This window comes from Haemorhous mexicanus, chromosome 7 (assembly GCF_027477595.1).
Source record: "Haemorhous mexicanus isolate bHaeMex1 chromosome 7, bHaeMex1.pri, whole genome shotgun sequence".
Taxonomy (NCBI): Eukaryota; Metazoa; Chordata; class Aves; order Passeriformes; family Fringillidae; genus Haemorhous; species Haemorhous mexicanus.
The window spans coordinates 30,214,419-30,235,893 of NC_082347.1; the positions used below are offsets into that span (position 1 = coordinate 30,214,419).

Below are 21,475 nucleotides of genomic sequence, written 5' to 3' on the forward strand. Positions count from 1 at the left end.
GATTTGTCCCTTGCTAGAGGAGATTAAATGACAAAGTGTTCTGCTTAGATCAATAACCCTATTCCCTATGAGACATTATGCCACAAAGCTTGTTCTGGAGTAAAATTGCCAAACAGTCTCAGAAGTCAGGGATGTTAAAGCTGGTATTTAGTTTATTTGTGAGCAAATACATTCAGATTAGGTTTTGATGGGGCTAAAATAATGATAAAGACTTCTGTAGAATAATACAGAAAACAGAATGATCTCTACAACATCTTCCCTGAGCTAAGCATCATGAAAGAAGTACTGTTCTCACAGAATTCCTGTTATGTCACTAAAATATTACAGCTCTTCACTTCATGTCAATACTTGACAAGAAGAATTTGAATAATATTGTCATGTAGGTGTGAGTCGCAGGTCATCCCGTGTCATCAATACCCAGCAGTTGGAAAACTGTTGAGAAGTCCTGATTTAGTCTTCTGGAGCAAAAGAACTCTTCATCACAGCAAAACCAGCAAGTGGCAAGTTCACAAATTCAATCTCTTAAGACTCCTTTTTCTCCTCTTCATTTATCTCCAGTGTCTTCTTGCTCAGGGGCAAGGCTCTCACTTCACCTTATCTCCAGTTCTCTGCAGTGGCTGTTGCGGATGGAGCAGGGCTTTGCTGTCTTATCTGAGAGGTTTCCTTCCTCCTTCAAGAGCTCTGGACAAACTCAGCCTACCAGAGGGCTATGTAGGATGGTCCAAAAAATCCACTAATTAGATGGTTGTTCACAAATGGAAACTTTAAGAAGTTTTGGTATCAAGTAAGTAATTAAAAATATTAATAGCATAATTGCAATGGAGATTGATCTTTGAAGTTCCCATTTCTAAAATATGACCCAGTAGTACCCTTTTTCAGAAAATTAATCTTGTCTTGTGAGGCTGAAAAGATAATGTTGTATTACTAATTCACTGGAAAATCTTACATTTATGAGTAATTGATAACTCCTAGGAACAAAGCCAGGCAATTTATGCTTGTACTTGGAAAAGAATAAGAATGCATTCAAATGTACCATCAGAATTGTCCTTCTTTCAAACAAGGCAGTTTTCTATAATCTTTCCTTTTCCAGGGGATGTTGAGTCAGCATTTGAACCAATTCTTCTGGCTTCTTTGCGTGATGAGCTTTAAGAGTAACACAATATCTACTTAAATCCTTAGCAAAATGCAAAATTGGGGGGTTTCTCCTTCTCTATATATTATTGTATTATTATTTTGCAAAAAACCTGCAGTTTGCAGGCATTTAGATATCTGTGATGCCCAGTTCTGAAAGCACAGGTGCTCTTCTGTCCTTCTGCTTTGGTGTCAGACAATTCCAGGATGTCTTTGGGTGGTTTGAATTGCATCCCCCCTCCCTCATATCCACGACAGTTGCTGTGCGCGTGTTCCTGATGAAGAGGCATGGATCTGAATCCAGCTGTGATCTGTGTCATTAGCTAAAATTGCACCAAAGCAAAGTGAAAATGTAACCTATGAAAATTTAAATCAGTTGCTCCTGCGAAGTTCTTGCTTCTGTAACTTCGGGTGTGTCTTGGCACTTCTCTACACTTAGGTGTGCCTTTAGTTTTTAAAAGAGTCGCTTTCCAGCCAGAGGATATTTCCCCTTTCCCTTGAATTTGCTGGCAGTGTGAAGCACAGTTTTGGAGCAGCTCTTCCTGCAGCGCTACTCCCCATGGGACCTGACCTGAACCAAAAGGCAGTGGGAGAAGGTGGCTGTGTTTCTTGTGCCTGCAGGTTGCTGCAGTGTCCTTGGTGTTGTGCTGCATGACTTGGGAGCTGCTCTGTAATGGCACTGTGTGAATCCAGAGAAACAAATGTGCAGTGTCAGAGCTCACGTGGCCCCGATCCTGCGCTTGTGCAGAGTCAAGGTCATGGCACTGGTTGTGTTCCAGGGGTGTGTTTATCCCACAGCTTTGGGCACTATGGCAGTGCACACACCTAAGTGCTCTTGGGCTTGTACAGACCCGGCTGGATGAAGGTGGTGTCACCAATTTAGAAAGTTAACAGGGTAGCTTTTTGTTAATTTTCCTCTGGCTTCTGCCACAGTATAAATTTGAAAGTTGAAAAATCTGATGGCGCCATCGACCAGGCCGGGTTTGGAGCTGCTGGAATTGCAAACTGCATGTGATATAAATGGCCTGAAGTAAAACAAGTCATTAAAATAGAATATTAATGAACTAAGATGCTGGTTACACAAGAAGCCTTTAAAATATATATCCTAAATAGTGAAGTAAAAGTAAACTGTAACAGCTGATTATGATGATGGTGATGATGATGATGATAATAATAATAATAATAATAATAATAATAATAAAAGAGTATATCCAACTCCCAATTCCTTTCAGGACCCACAGTCTCAAGACAGTGCTCTTCCTTTGCAGCTCATGCTCTTTGCTCTCAGCACAGTTTAGGTCCTTATGTAAGCATGCTGGCCTCAGCTAACCTTCTCCTAATGTCCAAACACGTTTCTGTTGTGCCTTCTAGTACTTTACCTTTGTCGGATTTAAAATCCCGTGGCATAGATGCCAAAATCTAGAAGCTCCTTGAATTAAACCCAGTCTGTTCTAGGAATTGAGGGAGGCAAGATTAAAGGACGGATTAGATCAGTAGGATTTTTGGCTGCAGTGATACAGAACAAGGCTGTTGTTTCTATTGGTGTTGTGTTTTGGTTACCTGAACATCAAAGTCATCTCAGTTCATTATTGTTTTGGATTGTCTTCTATTTTTGTTGCTCGTAAACATACATCTCTTGATGCTCTTGTGTTCATTTAGTGGACTAACTCTTGGTTTGTGGTAGCAGCCTGTTGGACTGGAGGAGACTATGAGGAGATGACAGTTTCTCTCCTGAGCCCTTATAAAGGGCTCAAGAATTTGTCCCCCCTAGGGGCAGGGAAGGCAGAGGAAGTTGAGTGGGACAAGTCATAGCAGCAATGCAAAGCTGCAGGAGGAGATGCTGAACAGGCCATGGCAGACAGGGGATTGCTGTGGATCCCAGGCTGGAGGGCACATCTCTCAAAGGATTCAGCATCCAGCCAGCAGCCAGGGCCCACCGATGCCAGCAGCTAGGGCCTCTTCTCTCCATCGGCTGGGCTGAGGTCTGGGGAGGACCTGGAGCTGGAGCTCAGCAAACCCAAGGTTTTGCACTCCCTCTGCTGGCTGCACTTCTGCCGGCCAGTGCCTGCTCTTCATCCCTGAAGGAATGCTGAAATCAGTGGGACAATCTTGAACAAACAGGGAAGTAATAAAATTAGTATGGCTCCTTTTTAGGGTCTTGAATACTAAAAACATTCCTTGTTGATCATGCTGTGGAGGTGCGAGTCAGTGAGGAGATGCATTTCTTAACACTACTTTCCAAAAGGTCATTACTTGCCTTGGGAAGTGGGGGCACGGGGGAAATCACATCAGCATAAGTCACACTTCAGTATCTTTTCAATCCAATGTGGAAGACTTGAACCATGACCAAGAATGACTTCAATATTCTGTTTGCTTGCCTTAAATTTTATCTGAACTTTTTTGTTCTATGTCAGTCCAAATAGTCCTAGGCCTCTCTCCAGATTCAGTATTTTCTCTTCTTGTTGCCACATCTTCTCTCAACTTTAGTTTGCTGCACTTCTGAAGTGGTTCCTTAATTTTTTTTTTAACTTCCACCCTGTTTCTCATCTCAAGCCACCAGTGTCCTGGTGTCACAACCTTTTACTCAGGTTAGAGCCTCAGACAGGTGTCCAAAAATACTCTGGTTTTGGGAGAGATTTCTTTCTCAAGTATTAGGATTTCTTTCTCTTCCTCTCCTATTTCAGATCCAGTGGATACTTCTCTAAGATGGAAAAATGCTTCCAGTTCTGGGAAGCAGCTTGTGTTTGTTCATTTGCTAGGCTGAACTCAGAGTTGTGGCCAGCACTGAGAGCAGCCGAGCTAGTGGTGTGCATTTTACACCCTCGTGGACCCTGGCTATTGCTAACCCCAGCCATATTCAGCACAAATTCCCTACTGCAAAAGCACGGCCTGACTGGGAAGCATTGCCGTGCTGTTCATGGCAAGGGAGTCTTTAGCAATGTTCAAGGAATTTCTGAAACTCTTTCTCTCCACTTTTCAATTTCATTCATGAGGCCTGCCTACACCTTTTAATAGTGTTCCCTAAATATTCTCACATTTGATTCTTCCCTAAGATTTCTGCTTTGATAGCAGAGGTCTGAGTTGAAATTACCTTTTTTCCTTACACTCAAGTTATTTCTGGTTCCCAGCTAATTTCTTTCACTGGTGTACCTATGGAGACTTCCCAGCTTCTGATCCAAGTTGGTTGCCAGGTTCAGTTCAGTTGCAGGTAAAGCTGCAGCTTTCTAGAGCTGTGCTCTCACATTTAGAAGCAGCAGCAAGGTAAATTCAGTTTGTCAGTGTGTGTCTCACCAAGGCCCTAGCAGAAGGGATTGAAGGGAAGGCAGCAGCAGTTGAGTTGGAGTGCCTACACTGACTGGTAGGCTGGCGTAGATGGAAAATGTTAACTCATCGCTTCTCTTCCATCTGCCACAGGGCACTGGAGAATTATTGAGTCCTTTCTAGGAGCTTTGTCCAGTCAAGTTTTCAAAGTTGCAAGTAACTGAGCTTCTGTCGTTTCCCTTGGGAAAGTATTCCTTACAAATACAATTCACTGTCAGGAAGTCATTCTGAAACTCTCCCTGATTTTTGCTTTTTTTGGTGTCCTCCCACTAAATGGACTTTAACACAAAGGCTCTATTTAAAGTGCTACTTTTTTATTTTCCTGTGAAGGCTGCTGTGGTTTCTGGTTAATGTTTGTATGAGACTGAGCTCTGTGGTTTAAAGGAGAATCACTGTATTCCCAATGGTTGTGCTGATACTTTCACTCATTTCCTTTGAGGGTCTGGATGATTTTCATCTATATTAAATGAATGCTAGTTATCAGATTCCCTTCCCAAGTATATGTTAAAAATTATATGTTTTGCTGCTGAAAAGAGCACCATCTAAAAAGTCTAGTTCAAACCTAGATTATGTTTTTACAGAAGTTTTGGGTTTCTCTTGATTCTGTGAATGGTGTTGTGTTAGGAACCCAAAAACAGTGTGCACCAGTTTGTGTGTGTGTGTTTGCAGAAAATACCAGTGTGATTGCCCCATTGAAAATAATCAAAGTGAAAAAGCAAATTTCTGCTAATAGAAGGGAGATTAAATGTCCTTGAACTGTGGTGCAGAAAAGAAATTTAGGAAAACACTTTTTATAATTGCTTGCAAGCCAGGGCTACTCCAGGGGGAGTTATTTGAGTCAATGGATAAATTATACAAGTTTTAAAATCGATTGTTTGCAATAATGTGTTGTTGAACCTGTGAATCTCAGTGACAGACCAGTGTTTACCTTTGTACAAATCAGTAGAAACAAAAACAGTCCCATAAGTTTAAAGAGGGAGAATTTTCAGAAGCACAGATTGTTAGTTAGCAAATTCAAGGGCAGCTAAACACTGCATGGGATTTTTCTCCATGTCATTGAAGGCATATTAAACAGGCTATGGCTTAATGTTCCAGGGCACTAACCCACAGCAAACAGACTCAGATTACTGGTTTTAACAAAAATGGAATAGCCTGATTCTTGTTTTACCACAAACTGACTTAACAAGAATCTTCTGTTTTATAAATGTCAAGCACAGCTTTGATTTTTTTTTTTTATTTGATTTTTTTTTTGTTTTTTAAGGAAACCAGGGGCCTTTAGTAAGATCTGCTGCTTGCAGTGGGGAAATAACACCTACAAATCTTTCCAGTTACTGAGTTCCTAAATCTCCTTTGGCAGAAATAGAGGTACTTCAAGTTGCTTTCTCATAGTGTAAGCTTATACACATCACTGCAGGTTGTAGCTCACTGCTCAGAGCCCCTAAATTGCACCTTTGCTGTTGGATCACTCATTCCTGGGAACCTGTGTTTGCTCTAAAGCTATGGCAGCAGTATTGTAATTTTCTGAAGCATAGTCTGGCTGGTAGTATCATTTTGTTACTACATTTGGTCACATACAAGGTCAGATTGTGGCATTCCAGATCAGTAAAACTTACTGTCTTTATATATATCCTTATGTACTGAAAGTTTTGCAGTTTTTTAAGAAATTTGGGATTGAAAATTCAGCAATGAAGTTTGGCCTGGGATTTCAGTCAGACCTCCCTTCAAAGTCTCTTAAAATCACTGGATAATGTAGGGAGGGGCTTCTGGAGGTCATCTGGTCCAACCCCCTCTTTGGAGTGGCCACCTTTGAAGCTGGCTCAGGTCACTGAGTTTTGAATCCCTCCAAAGTTGGAGATTTTGCCACCCCTCTGGGCCTGTCCCAGTGTTTGGCCACCCTTGTGAGGAACAAGATTTCATTATTTAAAGAGAGTCTCCATGTTTGAAATTTGTGTTTATTGTCTCTTGTCCCATCAGGATCTAGCTCAAAGGACTCTAGTTTTGTGTCCTCTGTAGCCTTCTTTGAGGTACAGAAAGACTTTGAAGTCCTTTTTTTCAGCCTTTTCTCTGCGAGACTCCACCAATGCAGTGCCCTCTGCTTTTCCTTGTGCGTCGTGGGCTCCAGCCCAGCCCTTCTTAGGATCCATCCACCAAAACTGTTTCAGTTTCTTGATGTATTTATTGTACTGGAGAGCTCCAAACTGAATGCCAGTGCTGCAGGTGTGGTTTCACAGGTGTCAAATAGAGAGGAATATCTGTTCCCTTGACCTGCCAGCTGCATGTATGCTGATGTGAGCACACAGTTCCTTTCCATTGCTGCAGGGACACGCTCCTGGCTCCTGTAGTGTGTTCACCCAGCCAGCCAGTCCCCAGTGCCAGCACATGGGGTTGTTTTGTACCAGGTTTATGACATGCATTTGCATTTATTGAGCTCCCCAATGTGTCTGTCTTTCTGTTTCTTTTGCATGTGTGTCTATGGGGAAGTGACATGTGAGAGTGGGGTGGGTACAGCTCCATCCAAATGACAAAACTCTTCATGGAGTCAAGATCCTGTGAGTGGCCAGAGCAGATCTTGAAGAGATGTTTTCATCTCTGGTTTGAACTGCATGACTGTATTCTCAAGGTCCTTGCTCTAGATGTATAAATGCCTCAGGATCAAAAGGAGAATTTTCCACCACTATGTCTTTCCCAAGAAATTGTCATGGTACAGTAAGAGAATGAGTATTTCAGGCATTTCTTTCTTCCAGTTCTGTTCTGTGTGGTCAGTGAATCACATGACCTCCCAGGAGCTCATTCTAGGTTCACTTACTCATTCGGGTTTAACTAAGCATCTTCATGTTTCCTAATTAGCTTAATAAATTAATCAGAAGTTCTACAGAGCAAAATCTAAGCTGAACAGCAGAGTTTTAAGCAATGAGAAGAGACTAGATTTATGTTTACCAAAACTGCTCGGTGCTTTAGTTGCCTGTGAAGGTAACAGAGAGGTTAACATTTGTCTCAACTGGTGCCTTGGGCCATGTACAGGTATCAGCCCCACACAGGCCCTTGGTGGCATCACTGACTGTCACTGTACAGGGGGGAAACTGAGGCAGAAAGCAAACACTGCCCGCCTGTGCCCACAGAGGAGCTGTGGGTCACACATCATTTCTGCCTTTATTGTCAGAACTGGCAGTTTTGCAGAGCTGCCCACTTGCTAAATCTCTTTGTATCAACACTTAAAGCAAGGGATTAAAGAAGCATTAATGTCATCTACAAAGTGTGGTTAGAGACTGTGGCCAGAAAATCAGTGAAGTACAGAACTTTCCATACACCTGTTCTCTCTGTGTAATTTGTCCAGATTTTCGTACCTGGATGTTTACTTTATTCAGCTCCTTACTGGTTATGTACTGTAAGTCTTTAGCAATGAAAAATACAAGCTGAAACCGCTCTTTTTCAATTGGATAAACTAGTTTGACAATTGTCAGTGGCCTGATAAAGTCTTTGAATAAAGCTGTAGCCAATTTCTGTTTCAAACACTCAGAGGAGTCATTATTTTACTTACAGGCCACTTTTACAGTTGAGCACATGCTGTGTTCTGCTCTTTTACTATGTATAAAGAGGTCTTTACGCTCCTGGCTTTTCCTTTAGCCTTTTTATGTCTTGATTACTTCCATACGTGCAGGGTATTTTGCAGTCTTCTGTGGTGAGAGGGCAGGCAGTCTGGGAATGCATCTTCATAACATCTCCGTCACCACCTCTCATGTGTGCTCCACTGTCTGGTGATTTCTTGCAAATTATTGGATCTGGGTCAAAATTATCTTGCAAAGACACAAGAAATGTAATTTTCAGATCTGGTCTGTCTCATCAAATAATTTCATGAGCATTGGAGCCAGCAGAAAGGAAGGAGAAAACTTGGGAGAAAAAGGCAGCCTTTTAGGGGCAGCTTATTAGATTGGCTTCAATTCATCTGACCCCAGCTAAGTGCTGGGTTGATGAAAGCCTGGAACAGGAAGACCTGACAATCAGGAGGGAAGAAAGGTTAATGTCACCGTGTGTGTGGATAATTTATCTCTTCTCAGCAGATAAATTCTCTGTAACATGTAGTTTATTTAATAATGAGGGTAGAACTGAATATCAATGCTACCCACCAAAATCCAGTGATGATGACAAGTTTCAAAGGTCTTGATAATTTGGGTGATAAGTAAAAAACCCTTAAAATTGGAGATTATGGCAAGGCCAGAAAAAGAGTATTTCTAGCCTTCTTTTTTGTCACAGAAAGTGCAAAACGCCTGATACCTCTCCATAACTCCTGTCTTACCAGCTCACTTTGCTTAAGAGAGCAGCAGCTGGTACAGGTTTTGGTCACTCATCTCACATTAGGTGCTGTTGCTTGGATCAGGGTCCTGCAGCTGCTCAAATGGGGAGAACCTAACATGTTTTAGTGATGCTGAATTCTTGGTGAGGAGCACTCTGGCGGGAAGGGCATGCAACTTGTTTTGTGCACGAAACTTGTGCACAACTTCCTGTTGTATTCCAGCCCCTCAGGTCCTTCCCCAGTCCCATTTTCATAAATCTCTGACATTGCTTATAGATGTGTTCAGGACTCCATTGTTAGAAAGACCGTTCTTCAAAATTTCAAATTTCATCACCTAGTTCAGCATTATCATAGGCAGTGCAGGAGTGGAGGAAAAGCCTGATGGTTTTTATCAAAGCTGAATATGAGTTGATAGCATTGTCTTTTGGTGGTTTTGTTTGGCTGGTTTGGTTTGTTTTTTTAGTTTAACCCACTTGAACACACCTTACCATTTACTAATATGTGAGAACACACATTAGGAGTTAGCACCTGAATAAGCATGTGCTGATGAGCTGCTGTGGTCTGTGATAGAAACAGTTCTTGAAGGAGCCATGTCTTTTGACTTGAAAGCAAATATACTAATATCTGAGCAAGCACTGGGAAATAAATTAGAACATTTGTTTTGTCTGTGCAAGGGGTTTTTTTATGCTGCAGTTCTTATTTAACATTGTTACATTGAAAGGATATAATAGGAGTAATATATTATGGGGGAATTGCAATAATAATAGTGCTCAAATCTTTCATGTTTTTATGAAGTCACTTTAATGCTGTTCATTGAGCAGTAGAAAGAGCTGGAAGTCTTGCCAGGAATGCAGAGAAATAAAACCTGTAAAACCTGGCACAGTGAAAGACTTTCAGTACAATATGAATGTTGATACTTTAAAAATCACAAATCATCTTTCTACTAATTTGCTGTAGAGTAAGGTCTCCTCAAGATAAGACTCAGCAGTGCTGTGTAGTTGGCATTTAAAGTATGTCCATCTGCATCTAAACGAGTAGCTCCAAGACAATCAGATTATGCAGTAGTTACTTTGGTGAGAATATCGCCTAAGTGGAATGGAAACTTCATTTTGAGTCTAATATTAGACCCTGCTTTGGAAAATTCCTTTTAAATGATCACAAGCTGGGAATAGCAAAAGAATTTAACTTTCGACAGACAGCATTCACCAAGAATTTGTTTTTAACTGCTTATGTTGGGTCCCTGGGAAAGCAGATGTGAAAAACTTACCAAAGTGAATTGACTTGACCTGATGCAATGTTTATATCAGTAGTTGATAAATTTTCCTCCCTCATCTAATTTGTTCAGGATATTTTCATTCTTTAAGCATGAGTAAGTCTGGGTTGGAATAGTTTGAATGCTTGTTAGTCTAATAATCTGAATCTTAAAACAGGCAGACATTATTGCCTATAAAGGGGTCTAAGCAAAGTTGAACTATTTTGGTTGTCTTCCACAGTTGGGGCTAAGGCTAATTTTTGAGACCAGCAAAGAAGAGTGTGAGACACTGTTTCTTACCTCCTGATAGTTCAGAAAGCATATTGATGTCTGTGTACTTGTACTGCAAAATGCCACTTACATTTGGTGGACCCTTTGAATGAATGCTATTATTTATGCAGCTTTACAAAGGACTGGTTTTCAGTGGCAGCTGCAGAAACTGGCAACCAGAGGTATCAAGGCCAGTTTGAAGGGTCATGATGATGATATTCTTGCCATCATCATTGCTATGGCAGAAAGGACTTTAGGAATTCACTGTGAATGATGCACAACTCAGGAATCTTTAGAACTACTGTTAAATCTCTTCTTTGATTTTCTCTTTGTTGATCAGACAGTTGTTTTGAATATTTTAATTAATAAATCCTAAATAACATGTCATCACTCCATATGGGGAATATATAAATAAATTGTTTTTGAGGAAGAGAAGGGAAAAAGAGGAGCTGATGGATGGGGCTGACTTCTCCCTAGCTCTGTCATGTCCCTGTGCTTCTGTGGTTTGGTCATTGTTGCTGTTTTTTCCAGGCTTGAGGAAAACATCCATGGGATCTCACTGCAAAGGAGGGCTCCAGCCTGGCCTTCCTCTGCCAGTGCATGAGACATGAAGCAGAACAACAAGTTAATATGATAAATTCAATGCCAGGGTGACAGTTTTGCTGGGAAAGACATTAGAACAAGAACACTAATCTCTTTAGCTCTCCTCTAGGGCATAAGGTGGATTTATGTGATGCAGGAATGTGTATCTCAGACAGAAATCAGATTATGATTTTTAAGCATCTGTTAAACTTTGCTCCTTTTTTCATAAAGCCTGACACCAACTTTTTTGTCTTTTTATTTATACCTGTATGTCTCTAGTTCTGCTATAATTTCTGATCATTCAGAAGTTTCTAAAATTGCTGATCTGTCTCCTTGCAGGCAAGTCTCACCTGGCTATAGTGCAAAGAGTCAACAATGAAGGAGAAGGGGACCCTTTTTATGAAGTCCTAGGAATTGTCACTTTAGAAGATGTGATTGAAGAGATCATCAAGTCTGAAATTCTGGATGAAACAGATCTATACAGTGAGTAGAAATATTTGCAATTTGTTTATAGATGAGAAGAAAGACTCCATCCAGTAGCAATTGTATTTATAGCTGTGTTTTGAGAGATGCTATGTTGCTAATTTAAAATCTCTGTAGTCAAATTGTTGAGGAAGTTTCCTTAACAAAATGACCTGCAGATCCCTCAGATGGTGAAAGTAATTTTTGGTTTTGCAGCATGGGAACCTCAGTCCTTTAGGCTTTGTTAATTCAGAAGCAGGACAAGCTTCTTTATTTGATCCTTTTACCAGGAAGGTTTACATCTGCAACAATGGCCTCCCACATTTTCCCCTATTGTCACTCTGCCTCAAGGGCCTGTAGTCCATGTACTACCATAGTTCAGCAAGAGGCTGGCAAATACCATGCCTCAAGGCAGAGGAATGGAGTCTCTTTAGAATATCTGTCACTCATTGAGAGTGGAAAGTCTTCCTCCGGGCCGAAAACCAGCCTGTCCTAAATGCCTTCTCTTTTCATCACTCAGCACAGCTCCTTCCTTCTTTGTGGTAATGTCTGTTGAGGGAGATGATGCTGCAGGTCAACCATTACCTGCAACTTGAGAGATCTGGACCCTTTTCTTTCCCAGATAAAAGCTTGGCCAGTTACCCAGTGTCTGCTTCTCCCCCCATCTGCACAATCTGGCCTGTGCATACAGGACGTCCTTTCAGTCATTCTTCATCTGTCTGTACTTTGATCACTTGATGGCAGATGCTGTTTTTCACTATGTGTTTTTGTGCAGCACAAGGATGTCTCCAGATTCTATTATAGTAGAAATAATAATTTTAAGTATCTTTAACACTGTTCATCTGTCCTTTGCTTTCTTTCTCTTTCCTCACAGAAGGAATGTTTCTGCAGCATTTGTTCAGGCCAACCCAAGCATCTTCTATCCTCCCTTCAAGCCAAAAGTCCAGTGAGCACTTTATACTGTGGGATAGACTTGTTTTTGCCTGAAATGCTTTCTGTACCTAGTCAATATTTTATCAGTATTTATGTGCCCAAGTGATCATGTAAATCACACTTGTGTTTCACCATGTGCTGAACAGTCTAATTACTGTGTAAATCACAGAAGTCCAGTTATATTGATTTCTTTTCATATCTTCATAAATGAATTGTTGGGCTAATCAGTTACAACATTATGCTTTTGCAGGCTGAATACAAACTTCCTTTTATATTCCAAAAAGATCCTATCTTTATCTACCTTTGAGATATTTACTTGTATGTATGAGGGAAGACACTGCCTATGCTTTCAATTTCCCCCTCTGCCTTGTTTGTTAAGAAAAAACTCATAGATCATTCTGTGTTGTTCTTCAGGACAAAAAAAGCTTTGCCCCGTGATAGGATGTTAGAGGGAAAGGAAATGAGAATTTAGTTTTAATTGTTCTACCTGAAGGCTTCCTATATTAACAAAATAGAGCTGGTGAGCATGGAGTTCACTTGAAACTATCATTCCTGGGGTAATTTTTTGCTATCAAAAATTCCTCATTCAGAACAGGAAGAAAACTTCCTAGGCTTCCCGGAGGATGCTGGAAATTTTAGAGGGTGATTCCTGCTAAGTTCCATATAATTTCTTTATGAAGCACTGGAGATCATTCCACTGTTTAGACTGAAGGATACTATAGCACTAAGGGAGAGGGCAGAAATCCCGAGAAGCTGTGAGTATCACAGGAAATGTGAGAGGGTTTGGACTTGGGCAGCCAGCCTCCACTTGGTTTGGTGATGAGAACATGTATGAGAACATGAGTTTACTGAAAGTACTTTATTGTCCATTATATGCTAAGGCAGGTTATTTTTTGGTGTTGATATCACAGTGTCACTGTTAGCAGCCCCACCTCTGATTCTGTTCATTATTATTATGCAGTCTGGCTTGCTCAGCTCAAAGCAAGTCAGCTTGAAACCCTTGGACTGATTTGCTCTGTACTAGGTGTTTACTTTAAAAAAGAGCTTTTGAAAAATTCTGGCAGCATTGTTACACTTTGTTCTGAAGTTTTAAAATTGTTTTGTTTTGCTTTGATGGAAACTTGAAATTTGATGAAATGGCTGACCTTGGGGTTGGAGCTGTGCCTTTCTGTTGTTTCCATGAAAAAAACATTTCAACTGTGTTAAGGTGGAAGCAATAGTATATTTACAGTTTCTGCTGAAAGCTGCTCTCACTGCTGAACTCCACAGCTGAATTTCTGCAGGGATCCAAATAAATGTGTGGTATGTCTTCATATGGTTCTGTTGTGCTGTGGCTTGCAGAGATGCTGGGAGCAGGAAAAGTTATTAAATATGTCTGACCCATCAAGATCTGGGTAGACTGAGTACTTCTGAGAATGAAACTTTGTGCTGGGGATGCTGAAGGGGTAGAGAGATGGTGTTTCTGACATGACACATTTCAGCCCATGTTGTGATGAAGAGCTGCCAGGGTGTTTGGCTCTTAGTACTGGAAAGTTGTAGCATTTTTTCATGGTTGGCACACTACAGGAATCTGTCCTGTGCTGCCATGGCTCTAGCCATGGTGGGAGAGCATTTCTCAACTTCCTCAGAGGCCCAAGGGAGAAAGCAGTATGTTCTGTGTTAGACTGCACAGACTGCTTGTTCATGTTATGCATCAGGCATCAATGTTTAGTATTGTTACAAGAGGTATCACAACCTAAATTTCATTTTGACCACTCATCCTCTGGAGTTCTGTGCCTCAGCCCAGAGTTCATGGTCAGGCTTGTTGCCTAAGAAGGTGAAGTCTAAATATTCCCAGAACCTACTGAAGATGTTTGCAGTATTTGTTGATTTCTCCCCAGAAGCTGTAGTGAGAGTATCCCTTGTGCATCTCATAGTTCATGTTGCAGAACCAAACAGCAGCTCAGCCCTCTGTGAGCAGAGATCACTTCAGCATGCCAAGATAACTTCAGTGCCCGCATCTCCATCTCACTTACCGGAGAAAGGACAGACAGGAAATACCTGGTTCAGATTCAATTACATTGGTCACGATCCAGTCCTTGGTTCTTCTGCCTTAAAAGAAGCTCAAAAGTTGTTTGGATAGCAAAGAACAATTTAAGACCATCCCTTGCAAACATAAGCCAAGATAATGCTAGTGCCAATAACGCTTAAGCCATGTGGCTCTGCTCTAACCGAATAACATTTTTATTGAGGGAAGATTTTTGAATAAGCTGCCAAGGAGAAAAAATAGGGGGAGTAGAAATTGCCCATCATTTAGGTTAGAGCCTGGGTCTCTTACCTCGATGACCATTATGGACAGAAAGATTTAAGGCATCTTCCCATTGTGTGATGCTGGTCTTATTTTCAGGCACCAGTAGTGCAGTGTAAAGCCTGCAGTGTTACAGCTCTTTAAAAGGAAGCGCACAGAGATGTTTCCCTGTCCCAGGGCAAACACATGTACTTGTGATTTTTGCCTCCCTGAAGAGAGCAATGATGAAGCTCCTTGTGAGAAAACACCTCAGATACAGTGCTTTAAAAATAACATTCTCTGAGCATTTCATAAAAAACCAGTTTATATTCTTCTTATCTCTTAGAAGAGGAAGGACCTAGTGAGAGCTTCTAGGCAACTTTTTTTGCTATTAATTTTCCATTGCTTTGGTATGCATCTTTCCTTTAACTGCAAGTACAGAAAAGGTCTGTCTCAAACTATATTCCTAAGGCAGGGATTGTTTTTAGTCTGTAGCCACTCCCTTCAGTGGTTTCTATTCCTGCTTTTGGAAGAGAAACTGAAGTCCCTGATGTAGTCCAAGTCTTGTGTAAAGTACTACTAGGGTAAGAGGCTTCTGCTTTCAAAGAAGAAAAGGACATGGGTCATCATTGTTCTCCATGTGCCTGGGAACAAGTATGTCAAACTTTCTGATTTGCACTGTTCACAGGATACACTTGAGATATCTCAAATAAGCAAACTTCTGTCAGCACAGTATTGCTTTTGAGTCCGTGATAGTTCTGTATTGGAGTGTAGTCCTGGATCTTCCTGGGAAGTTGAGGATCTGGATGTACTCATGTCTAAAAGACTGGATGACTTGGGAAAATCTAGAAGCCTGTAAGTTACCAGTATTGTGCACTTCCAAGCCTCAAACTCAACCAGTTTCCGAGCCTTATGTAGTCTGTAGCATTTATTGGACTTGTGAAAGGCTCCAGATCTCAGTGGCTTCCAGTGCATCACTTTAATCATCTTTGCATATATAACTAAAAATCTGAACAAGCACCTGGGAGTAAGTACAGTTTCACAGTGTCAACTTCACCTGCAGCTCTTTGTGTGCCTGCCCAATCATGTGCCATGAATCAACGTGCCAGAGCTGCCTGCAGTCCCTCAGAAATCCAGTCATTTTGCACCAATTGACTGAGGGGCTGATAGACAAGTAGCTGCAGTATTCTTAGGATCTTCCCCCTCAAAGGCCCTAGAACGTGAGCTCTGTCTCATCTCTGAGGGCTCACAGGAATTGCCTCAACACTTGGGTTTCCTCTGGAGCTCAGAGCTGTCTGATAGCATTCTACTGCTTATAGCCACTGCCACCCTACAGGTGGTGTCACCAGAGAGGAGCAGCATCCTGCCATCTGAGCAGACACCTCTTCTCCCTGGAACTGATGTATACCCTACCCCAACATACCCAAAGCTGTCCACTTACCTGGTTTCCTAAACATTTTGGGGTATCAGCTCAGGGGGTGGATGGTAATCCCTGCGTTGTTTGTGTCTCTTCTGTGTTGTTTTTCACAAATGGAGATTCCGCACCACAGAGCCTGTTTTAAGACACAGGGGTCCAGGAAGCCAGGATCACTAGCAGGCAAAAACCCATATCTGAATTTCTGAAGCCATTCCTTTACTTCATTCTGGCTTCAGTGCTTGGAAAGTGGCCAGAGATTCCCACATTCAGCTTTTGTACACCTTGCCAGCTTTTGCTGAAGTTTGGACAGGACGAAAGAAACTGCATAAACCAGACATTGGGAATACTTCAGCCAAAGGCATGCAGATTTTGCCACAGCTGTGCAGAGTCACTGAAGCCAATGGTACAGCAAAAGAAATAAGTTATTGTCTATTTCCTCTGTGTACGTGCTGGGAATTTTCTAAGGAATGTATAAGTAAAAAACAGCTATCCCAGCTATGCTTGTCAAACAACACCTTTTGATGTTCAGTAGTACTGAGCAGGACTTATTCCCACCAGAAGTGTAACATGCAGAGCTGCTCTGCAGTCAGGTGTTTGCAGGCAGAGACTTTCCCCTGACCAGGGTGACAGAGGTGTGACAGAGTCTGGGGTGCCTGGCTGTACAGGACAGGGCTCCAGGGCTGCACAGCTCCTGATGGTCTGTGCTTTGTGCCGTGTGATGGTGAGCTGGGCTTTGCAGAGGGCTCTGCCTGCACCTCGTGCTCTGCATGGCCACCCTGGCTGACCACAGCTGGCGCGGTTCATGTTGGACCCCGTTCTAACAGAAATCGCTTCCTTCCTTTCTTCCCCCACCCTCCCTTCCCCAGCTGATAACAAGACGAAAAAGAAAGTAGCTCATCGGGACAGGAAGCAGGACTTCTCTGCCTTCAAGCAGACAGACAGCGAGATGAAGGTTAAAATATCACCGCAGCTCCTCCTGGCAATGCACCGGTTCCTGGCAACAGGCAAGTGCGGGTTATCTCCTTCTGCGATCGATCGTGCCAGAGCCTCGAGGCAGTTTGTCAGCAAAGGCCGGTGAGGTGGGTGGGACAGGACAGGCGGGAAGGGAGGCTGGATTGTGGGGTGACAAATAATGCCACTGTTGTGTTTTTCTTTTTAAATTCTCTCCTCTCCTGTGTTCAGTGTCGGCATGAACCCTCTGAGACATATGCCAGGGGTGGACCAGTAACTTTAAATTGGTCTGAAAGGTAAGGATGAATGCCAAGTGCCGCACTGCATGTCTAGAGTCCGTCAGATTAACGACTAGCAAGTACACCCCATTAGGAAGAGCTCAGGGAACAAAGCAAAGAGGACTCGATACCACTGGCCAGCTGGCTGTAATTGCACTCTGGCGCCTTCTCCAGAAAGAGATGCTGGACTTTTTGCAGGAAGGTCTAAACCTGTTCCATGAGACTTTATGACTCCAAGTGAAAAACTCTCCTGACACATTTAATGCAGACTGCACAGGTGGTTGAACTGTACTCTTTAAAATGGATTTCTGTCTGGCTTGTGTGACCTCCGTTGATGACTTCAGAGGTTTCAGAGGACAGTTGTCTCCATCTCAGAACACCTTGATGTTTTAGCCCTTGGGTGGGCAGTCTGGCAGAAAGACCAGGGCCTTGAATGGTTTCTTGCAGCTGGTATTGCCTTTCGTCGTAAACTTGGTCCTTTCACCTCAGAGATGAGGCCTTTAAACAGGAGAGCTTGTGGAAAAATGCCTTCCTATTGCTTGTGCTGTCTCTCTTTGACATATAAAGACGTGCCACATGCAGGCCTTTCAGACGGTCATCTTTGCTGCCATGTTCAACATACATTCATGGGTGGAAAATTATAAAGTTGCTTTGTCTGAAGTTTGCCAGCTCCACTTGGAAGTTAGTACTTCCCCTCCTCTAAGATGCAGTAACTGCCTGCCTAGATGCTCCTAGTCTGTCTTCATGCTTTATTTTGCCTCTGTGACTTGAAAGAAATATGTACATGATCGGTTATCACATCTCAGCTGAGGGGCAGTAATTCCTTAGACGGCTCGGACTCCTACAGCTCATGTGCACATGAGTGTGTCCTTGGTGAAAGGAAGCAGTTCAACACGAAGAAGTGGATTTAACAGCAAGCAAGGCGTTGTTCATGTAGTGTACAAGACTCGGTGGAGTTCCATAAGCACCTGCTCAACAGACATAGTCTTACAGTGCTGCTTCTCTACTTGTTTTGTGGATAAAAGGATTGTGTAGCTTAAATACAGGTCTGTCGGTGAAGGCGCTGCTAAAAAAGATGAAAGCTACACTTCTGGTTTCTCTGTTCTAAATTGAGAATAGTATCTTTAGCAGATGATGGGTTGTCAATGGTCCTGTTCTGAAATGAGGTGTTGAGAAAGTTGATCAATTTGCATGTGTAATTCTCGTCATCCCTGGCTTACCTCTCCCACACAAGGATGAGCTTTTCTGCTTCAAACAGCTCCTGCTGGAAACACTGAAGATCAAGTGGATAGGGATTGTGTTCTGTGTGTCAGACATTAATCCCACATGGCTTGAACTGACCTGTACTTTCTCGCTTTGAGTAACTCTTCCCATATGAACCCATGGCGGCCCCAGTTGTGTCTTATTTGTGTAGAGCATCTCTCTAGAGCAACTTTATAGGCCCCAAGCAGTAATTAATTAATTAATTTTATTTTAATAAAGTGCAATGACTTCAATAAAAATGCAGTGACTTCAATAGCTTTTAGGGAAGGAAAAAACAAATACAGAGGTTCTCTGTGCCCCAACTTAAAAGCTTTTCCATTTATACAACTCCGTGACTCAGAACTCTCAAGAGGGGAAGACCATCTTTTTCTTTTCCCTTTCAGATGAAGACATGATTTTTGGTTGTTTTGAAAAATGCTTCAGTAATGGAAGTTGGGGTGTTACTGTGTTTCCCCCCCCCCCCCCTTTTACAAATCTAACAGTCTCAAAAGACAGGAAGCCTGCAGTTCCATAATGGACCTCTCTGCATCTGTGTGTCTTTCATAGGCAAATGCTTATTAACGAGTATTGCTAACTTCTTGCCAGGCATATGAGGTGTAATGCCAAGTTGTATCTTGTGTTATAGAAGTAGAAGCATTTGGTCCATCCCAGATGTCAGAGAAGATCCTTCTCAGGCTGCTAAAACATCCCAACGTGATCCAGGAGCTGAAATACGATGAGAAGAACAAGAAAGCCCCAGAACACTACCTCTACCAGCGAAACAAGCCCGTCGACTACTTTGTTCTCATTTTACAGGTCAGACATGTGGTTGTGTAGATATGTGCAAAACCTTTTATCTCCTCATATATCCCCCTCTGTACCTCTTCCAGGTGTTAAAGTTTGTCTTCTTTCAAACATGGGAGGGGAACTATGGCTCCTGGGAACTGCTCCTGCCTCCTTTATGACCTTGCCAGCCTTGAAGAGCTCACTCAGCTGCTTTCACCCTCAGTTAAAGCAGTTGTGAAGGATAGAAAGCACTTCTCACTTTGTCATCTGCCCAAAGTTACTTATGCTTTCACTATCCCAAGGGTAGACAGTGCAAAGAGATCCCCATTGGCATTGCTTGGAAAATAATGGTGCAGAAAATGCCACGTCATAGGAATTTTGCCAGCATACTTTATCTGCTGTGCCTTTTCCTTCTGCAAAAAGAGGCATGGGGGTTTGATGGTTTAGAGAAATGATATTTTTCTGTGCAGTTTTGAAGTCTGTACCTGAGGTGTAGTGAGAAGCACAAGTCTCAGTGGGGGCCTTACACCGTCTGAACTGATGTCACCTCCAGCTACAGCCCAGCAGAATGCAGACCCTGGGAACCCTCCCATCCACGCCTTTATCCTGTCCTGAGATCCCTGCGCTTGTGTAGCTTTTAGATTGGAGCCCTGGGTGGTGTGGGAGGACTGTTTTCTGTGTGTTCTGTACAGGATTGCTTCCAGTGCTGGCATCTCCCAGGTTTTGTTAGTAGTCAGGAATGGTTGAATGGCTTAGGTGAAGCTTTACACAGAAATTTAGTTTCTATCTACCACCATTTAAACAGGGATAGTCCTTTCAGAGAGATTTTGCTGGAAAGGTTTTTCTCTGTCCTGCACAACTGAAAATCAGTTTTGGTTGTAAAAGCACAGGCATTGTAGCTGAAACTTTAACACAGGGCTTGAAATCCTAACATGGCCTTTAAAATAGAAAAGGGGAGTGCATGAGTTTAAACATTCTGTGATAAACAGCTATGAGAGCGCTGGGTTATTATATTGTGGATGCACCATAATTCTGATATTGAAAAAATTCTTTTTCAAGAGTTTGAAGAGCCACTGGTAGCGCTTTAACTGCTCTTGCTTACATGCTGAATTGTTACAATCTGAAATATTCCAGAGGCGAGATAATCCTCCTGATGTAATGCTGCAAAGATGTAAATGGAGGACATGGGAATGAACAATCAGTTCTTCCTGTCCTATTTTGCAATCAATAAATATTTAGCAAACACAACATGCCGGGTCTATAATGCATTCAGAAAAGTGAGTATTGCAGTAAATACATACTACAAAAATGGCAACAAGGTTGGTTCTGCCAGGATCAAGAGGGGGTAAATGCTCTGCTTTTGTTATTTAAATGGCTTGGACTTATTCTCTCACTCTGAGGGACCAAGAATGCCTTCACAGTAAATGCATGCCAGTAAACTATTAAATGTATATTCTTCTTGTGTGTACCCAGTCTTTGCCTGGGTGACAAAATTGTACCTTTTGGAAGGCTTATAATGAAGAAATAAGCTACTTTTGTTTCATAGAGTGAAATTGGTTTTAAAAGGGATCTATAAGAAGCTGTTGCTTGTGATAGCAGGAAAGTGGATTTGTGAGGGCACTCTTTTCCTGCTAGGCAGATTTTGTGTTTTTTCTCATCTGGGACAGTTAGATAAACTGACTTGGTATTGAGGCTCATGCAGGTTGAGATCATGATCACCTTTCTCTGCCCTTGTCCAGTACTGTAAATTTAAAGGCATGATTATTTATTTTAAGAGGGCCTTAATGAAATAAACACTTAGAAATAAATTCTACTTTTTGGCCTCATTTTCACCCAGTTGTGTTCAGATTATGTTCAGTCTTCTTAGTACGCCTGGGATGCACAGTCTGTCTCTCCTTCCCAGCTTAGCCAGAGGAAAAGCATTGCAGGTAATTATGTTGTTTGCCTGAAATTCCAAATTTTGTATGGTTCAGCCTGAAAGCTGGATGAGATCTCTTCTGTCTGCAGTGGTGTGCTGTGAGTCTCAGTGCAGTAAGGATGGGTGAACATGAAAAACAGGCCCCACTGAAAAGACAATTATTTTTGGCTAGCTGTATACCAAAATGACTGGGATGTTGTACAGCTATGTTTGATGTGGTGGGTTCTGTTCTGGAGTCCTGTGTAGGACATAATGTTATACATTTGGTTGAGCCTACATCAGAAACAGGTGTACTTGCATGGTAGTGTAGTTTTGTACAGCTTGGGAAGCACTGAGGGTCTTTTGGAGGCAAGACCCTGCAAAAGGGCAGGATCT

The 21,475-nt window shown here is 42.1% G+C and overlaps 1 protein-coding gene across 1 annotated transcript in view; it reads left to right on the plus strand.

The window, feature by feature from the left end:
* CNNM2 (cyclin and CBS domain divalent metal cation transport mediator 2) overlaps positions 1-21,475 on the plus strand; it is a 117,638-nt gene that overhangs the window by 79,058 nt on the left and 17,105 nt on the right. The window contains exons 2-4 of the mRNA XM_059851894.1: positions 11,187-11,330; positions 16,792-16,929; positions 19,043-19,212. Of these exons, the coding sequence (XP_059707877.1) occupies positions 11,187-11,330; positions 16,792-16,929; positions 19,043-19,212 (452 nt within the window). The remainder of the gene's footprint in view (positions 1-11,186; positions 11,331-16,791; positions 16,930-19,042; positions 19,213-21,475) is intronic.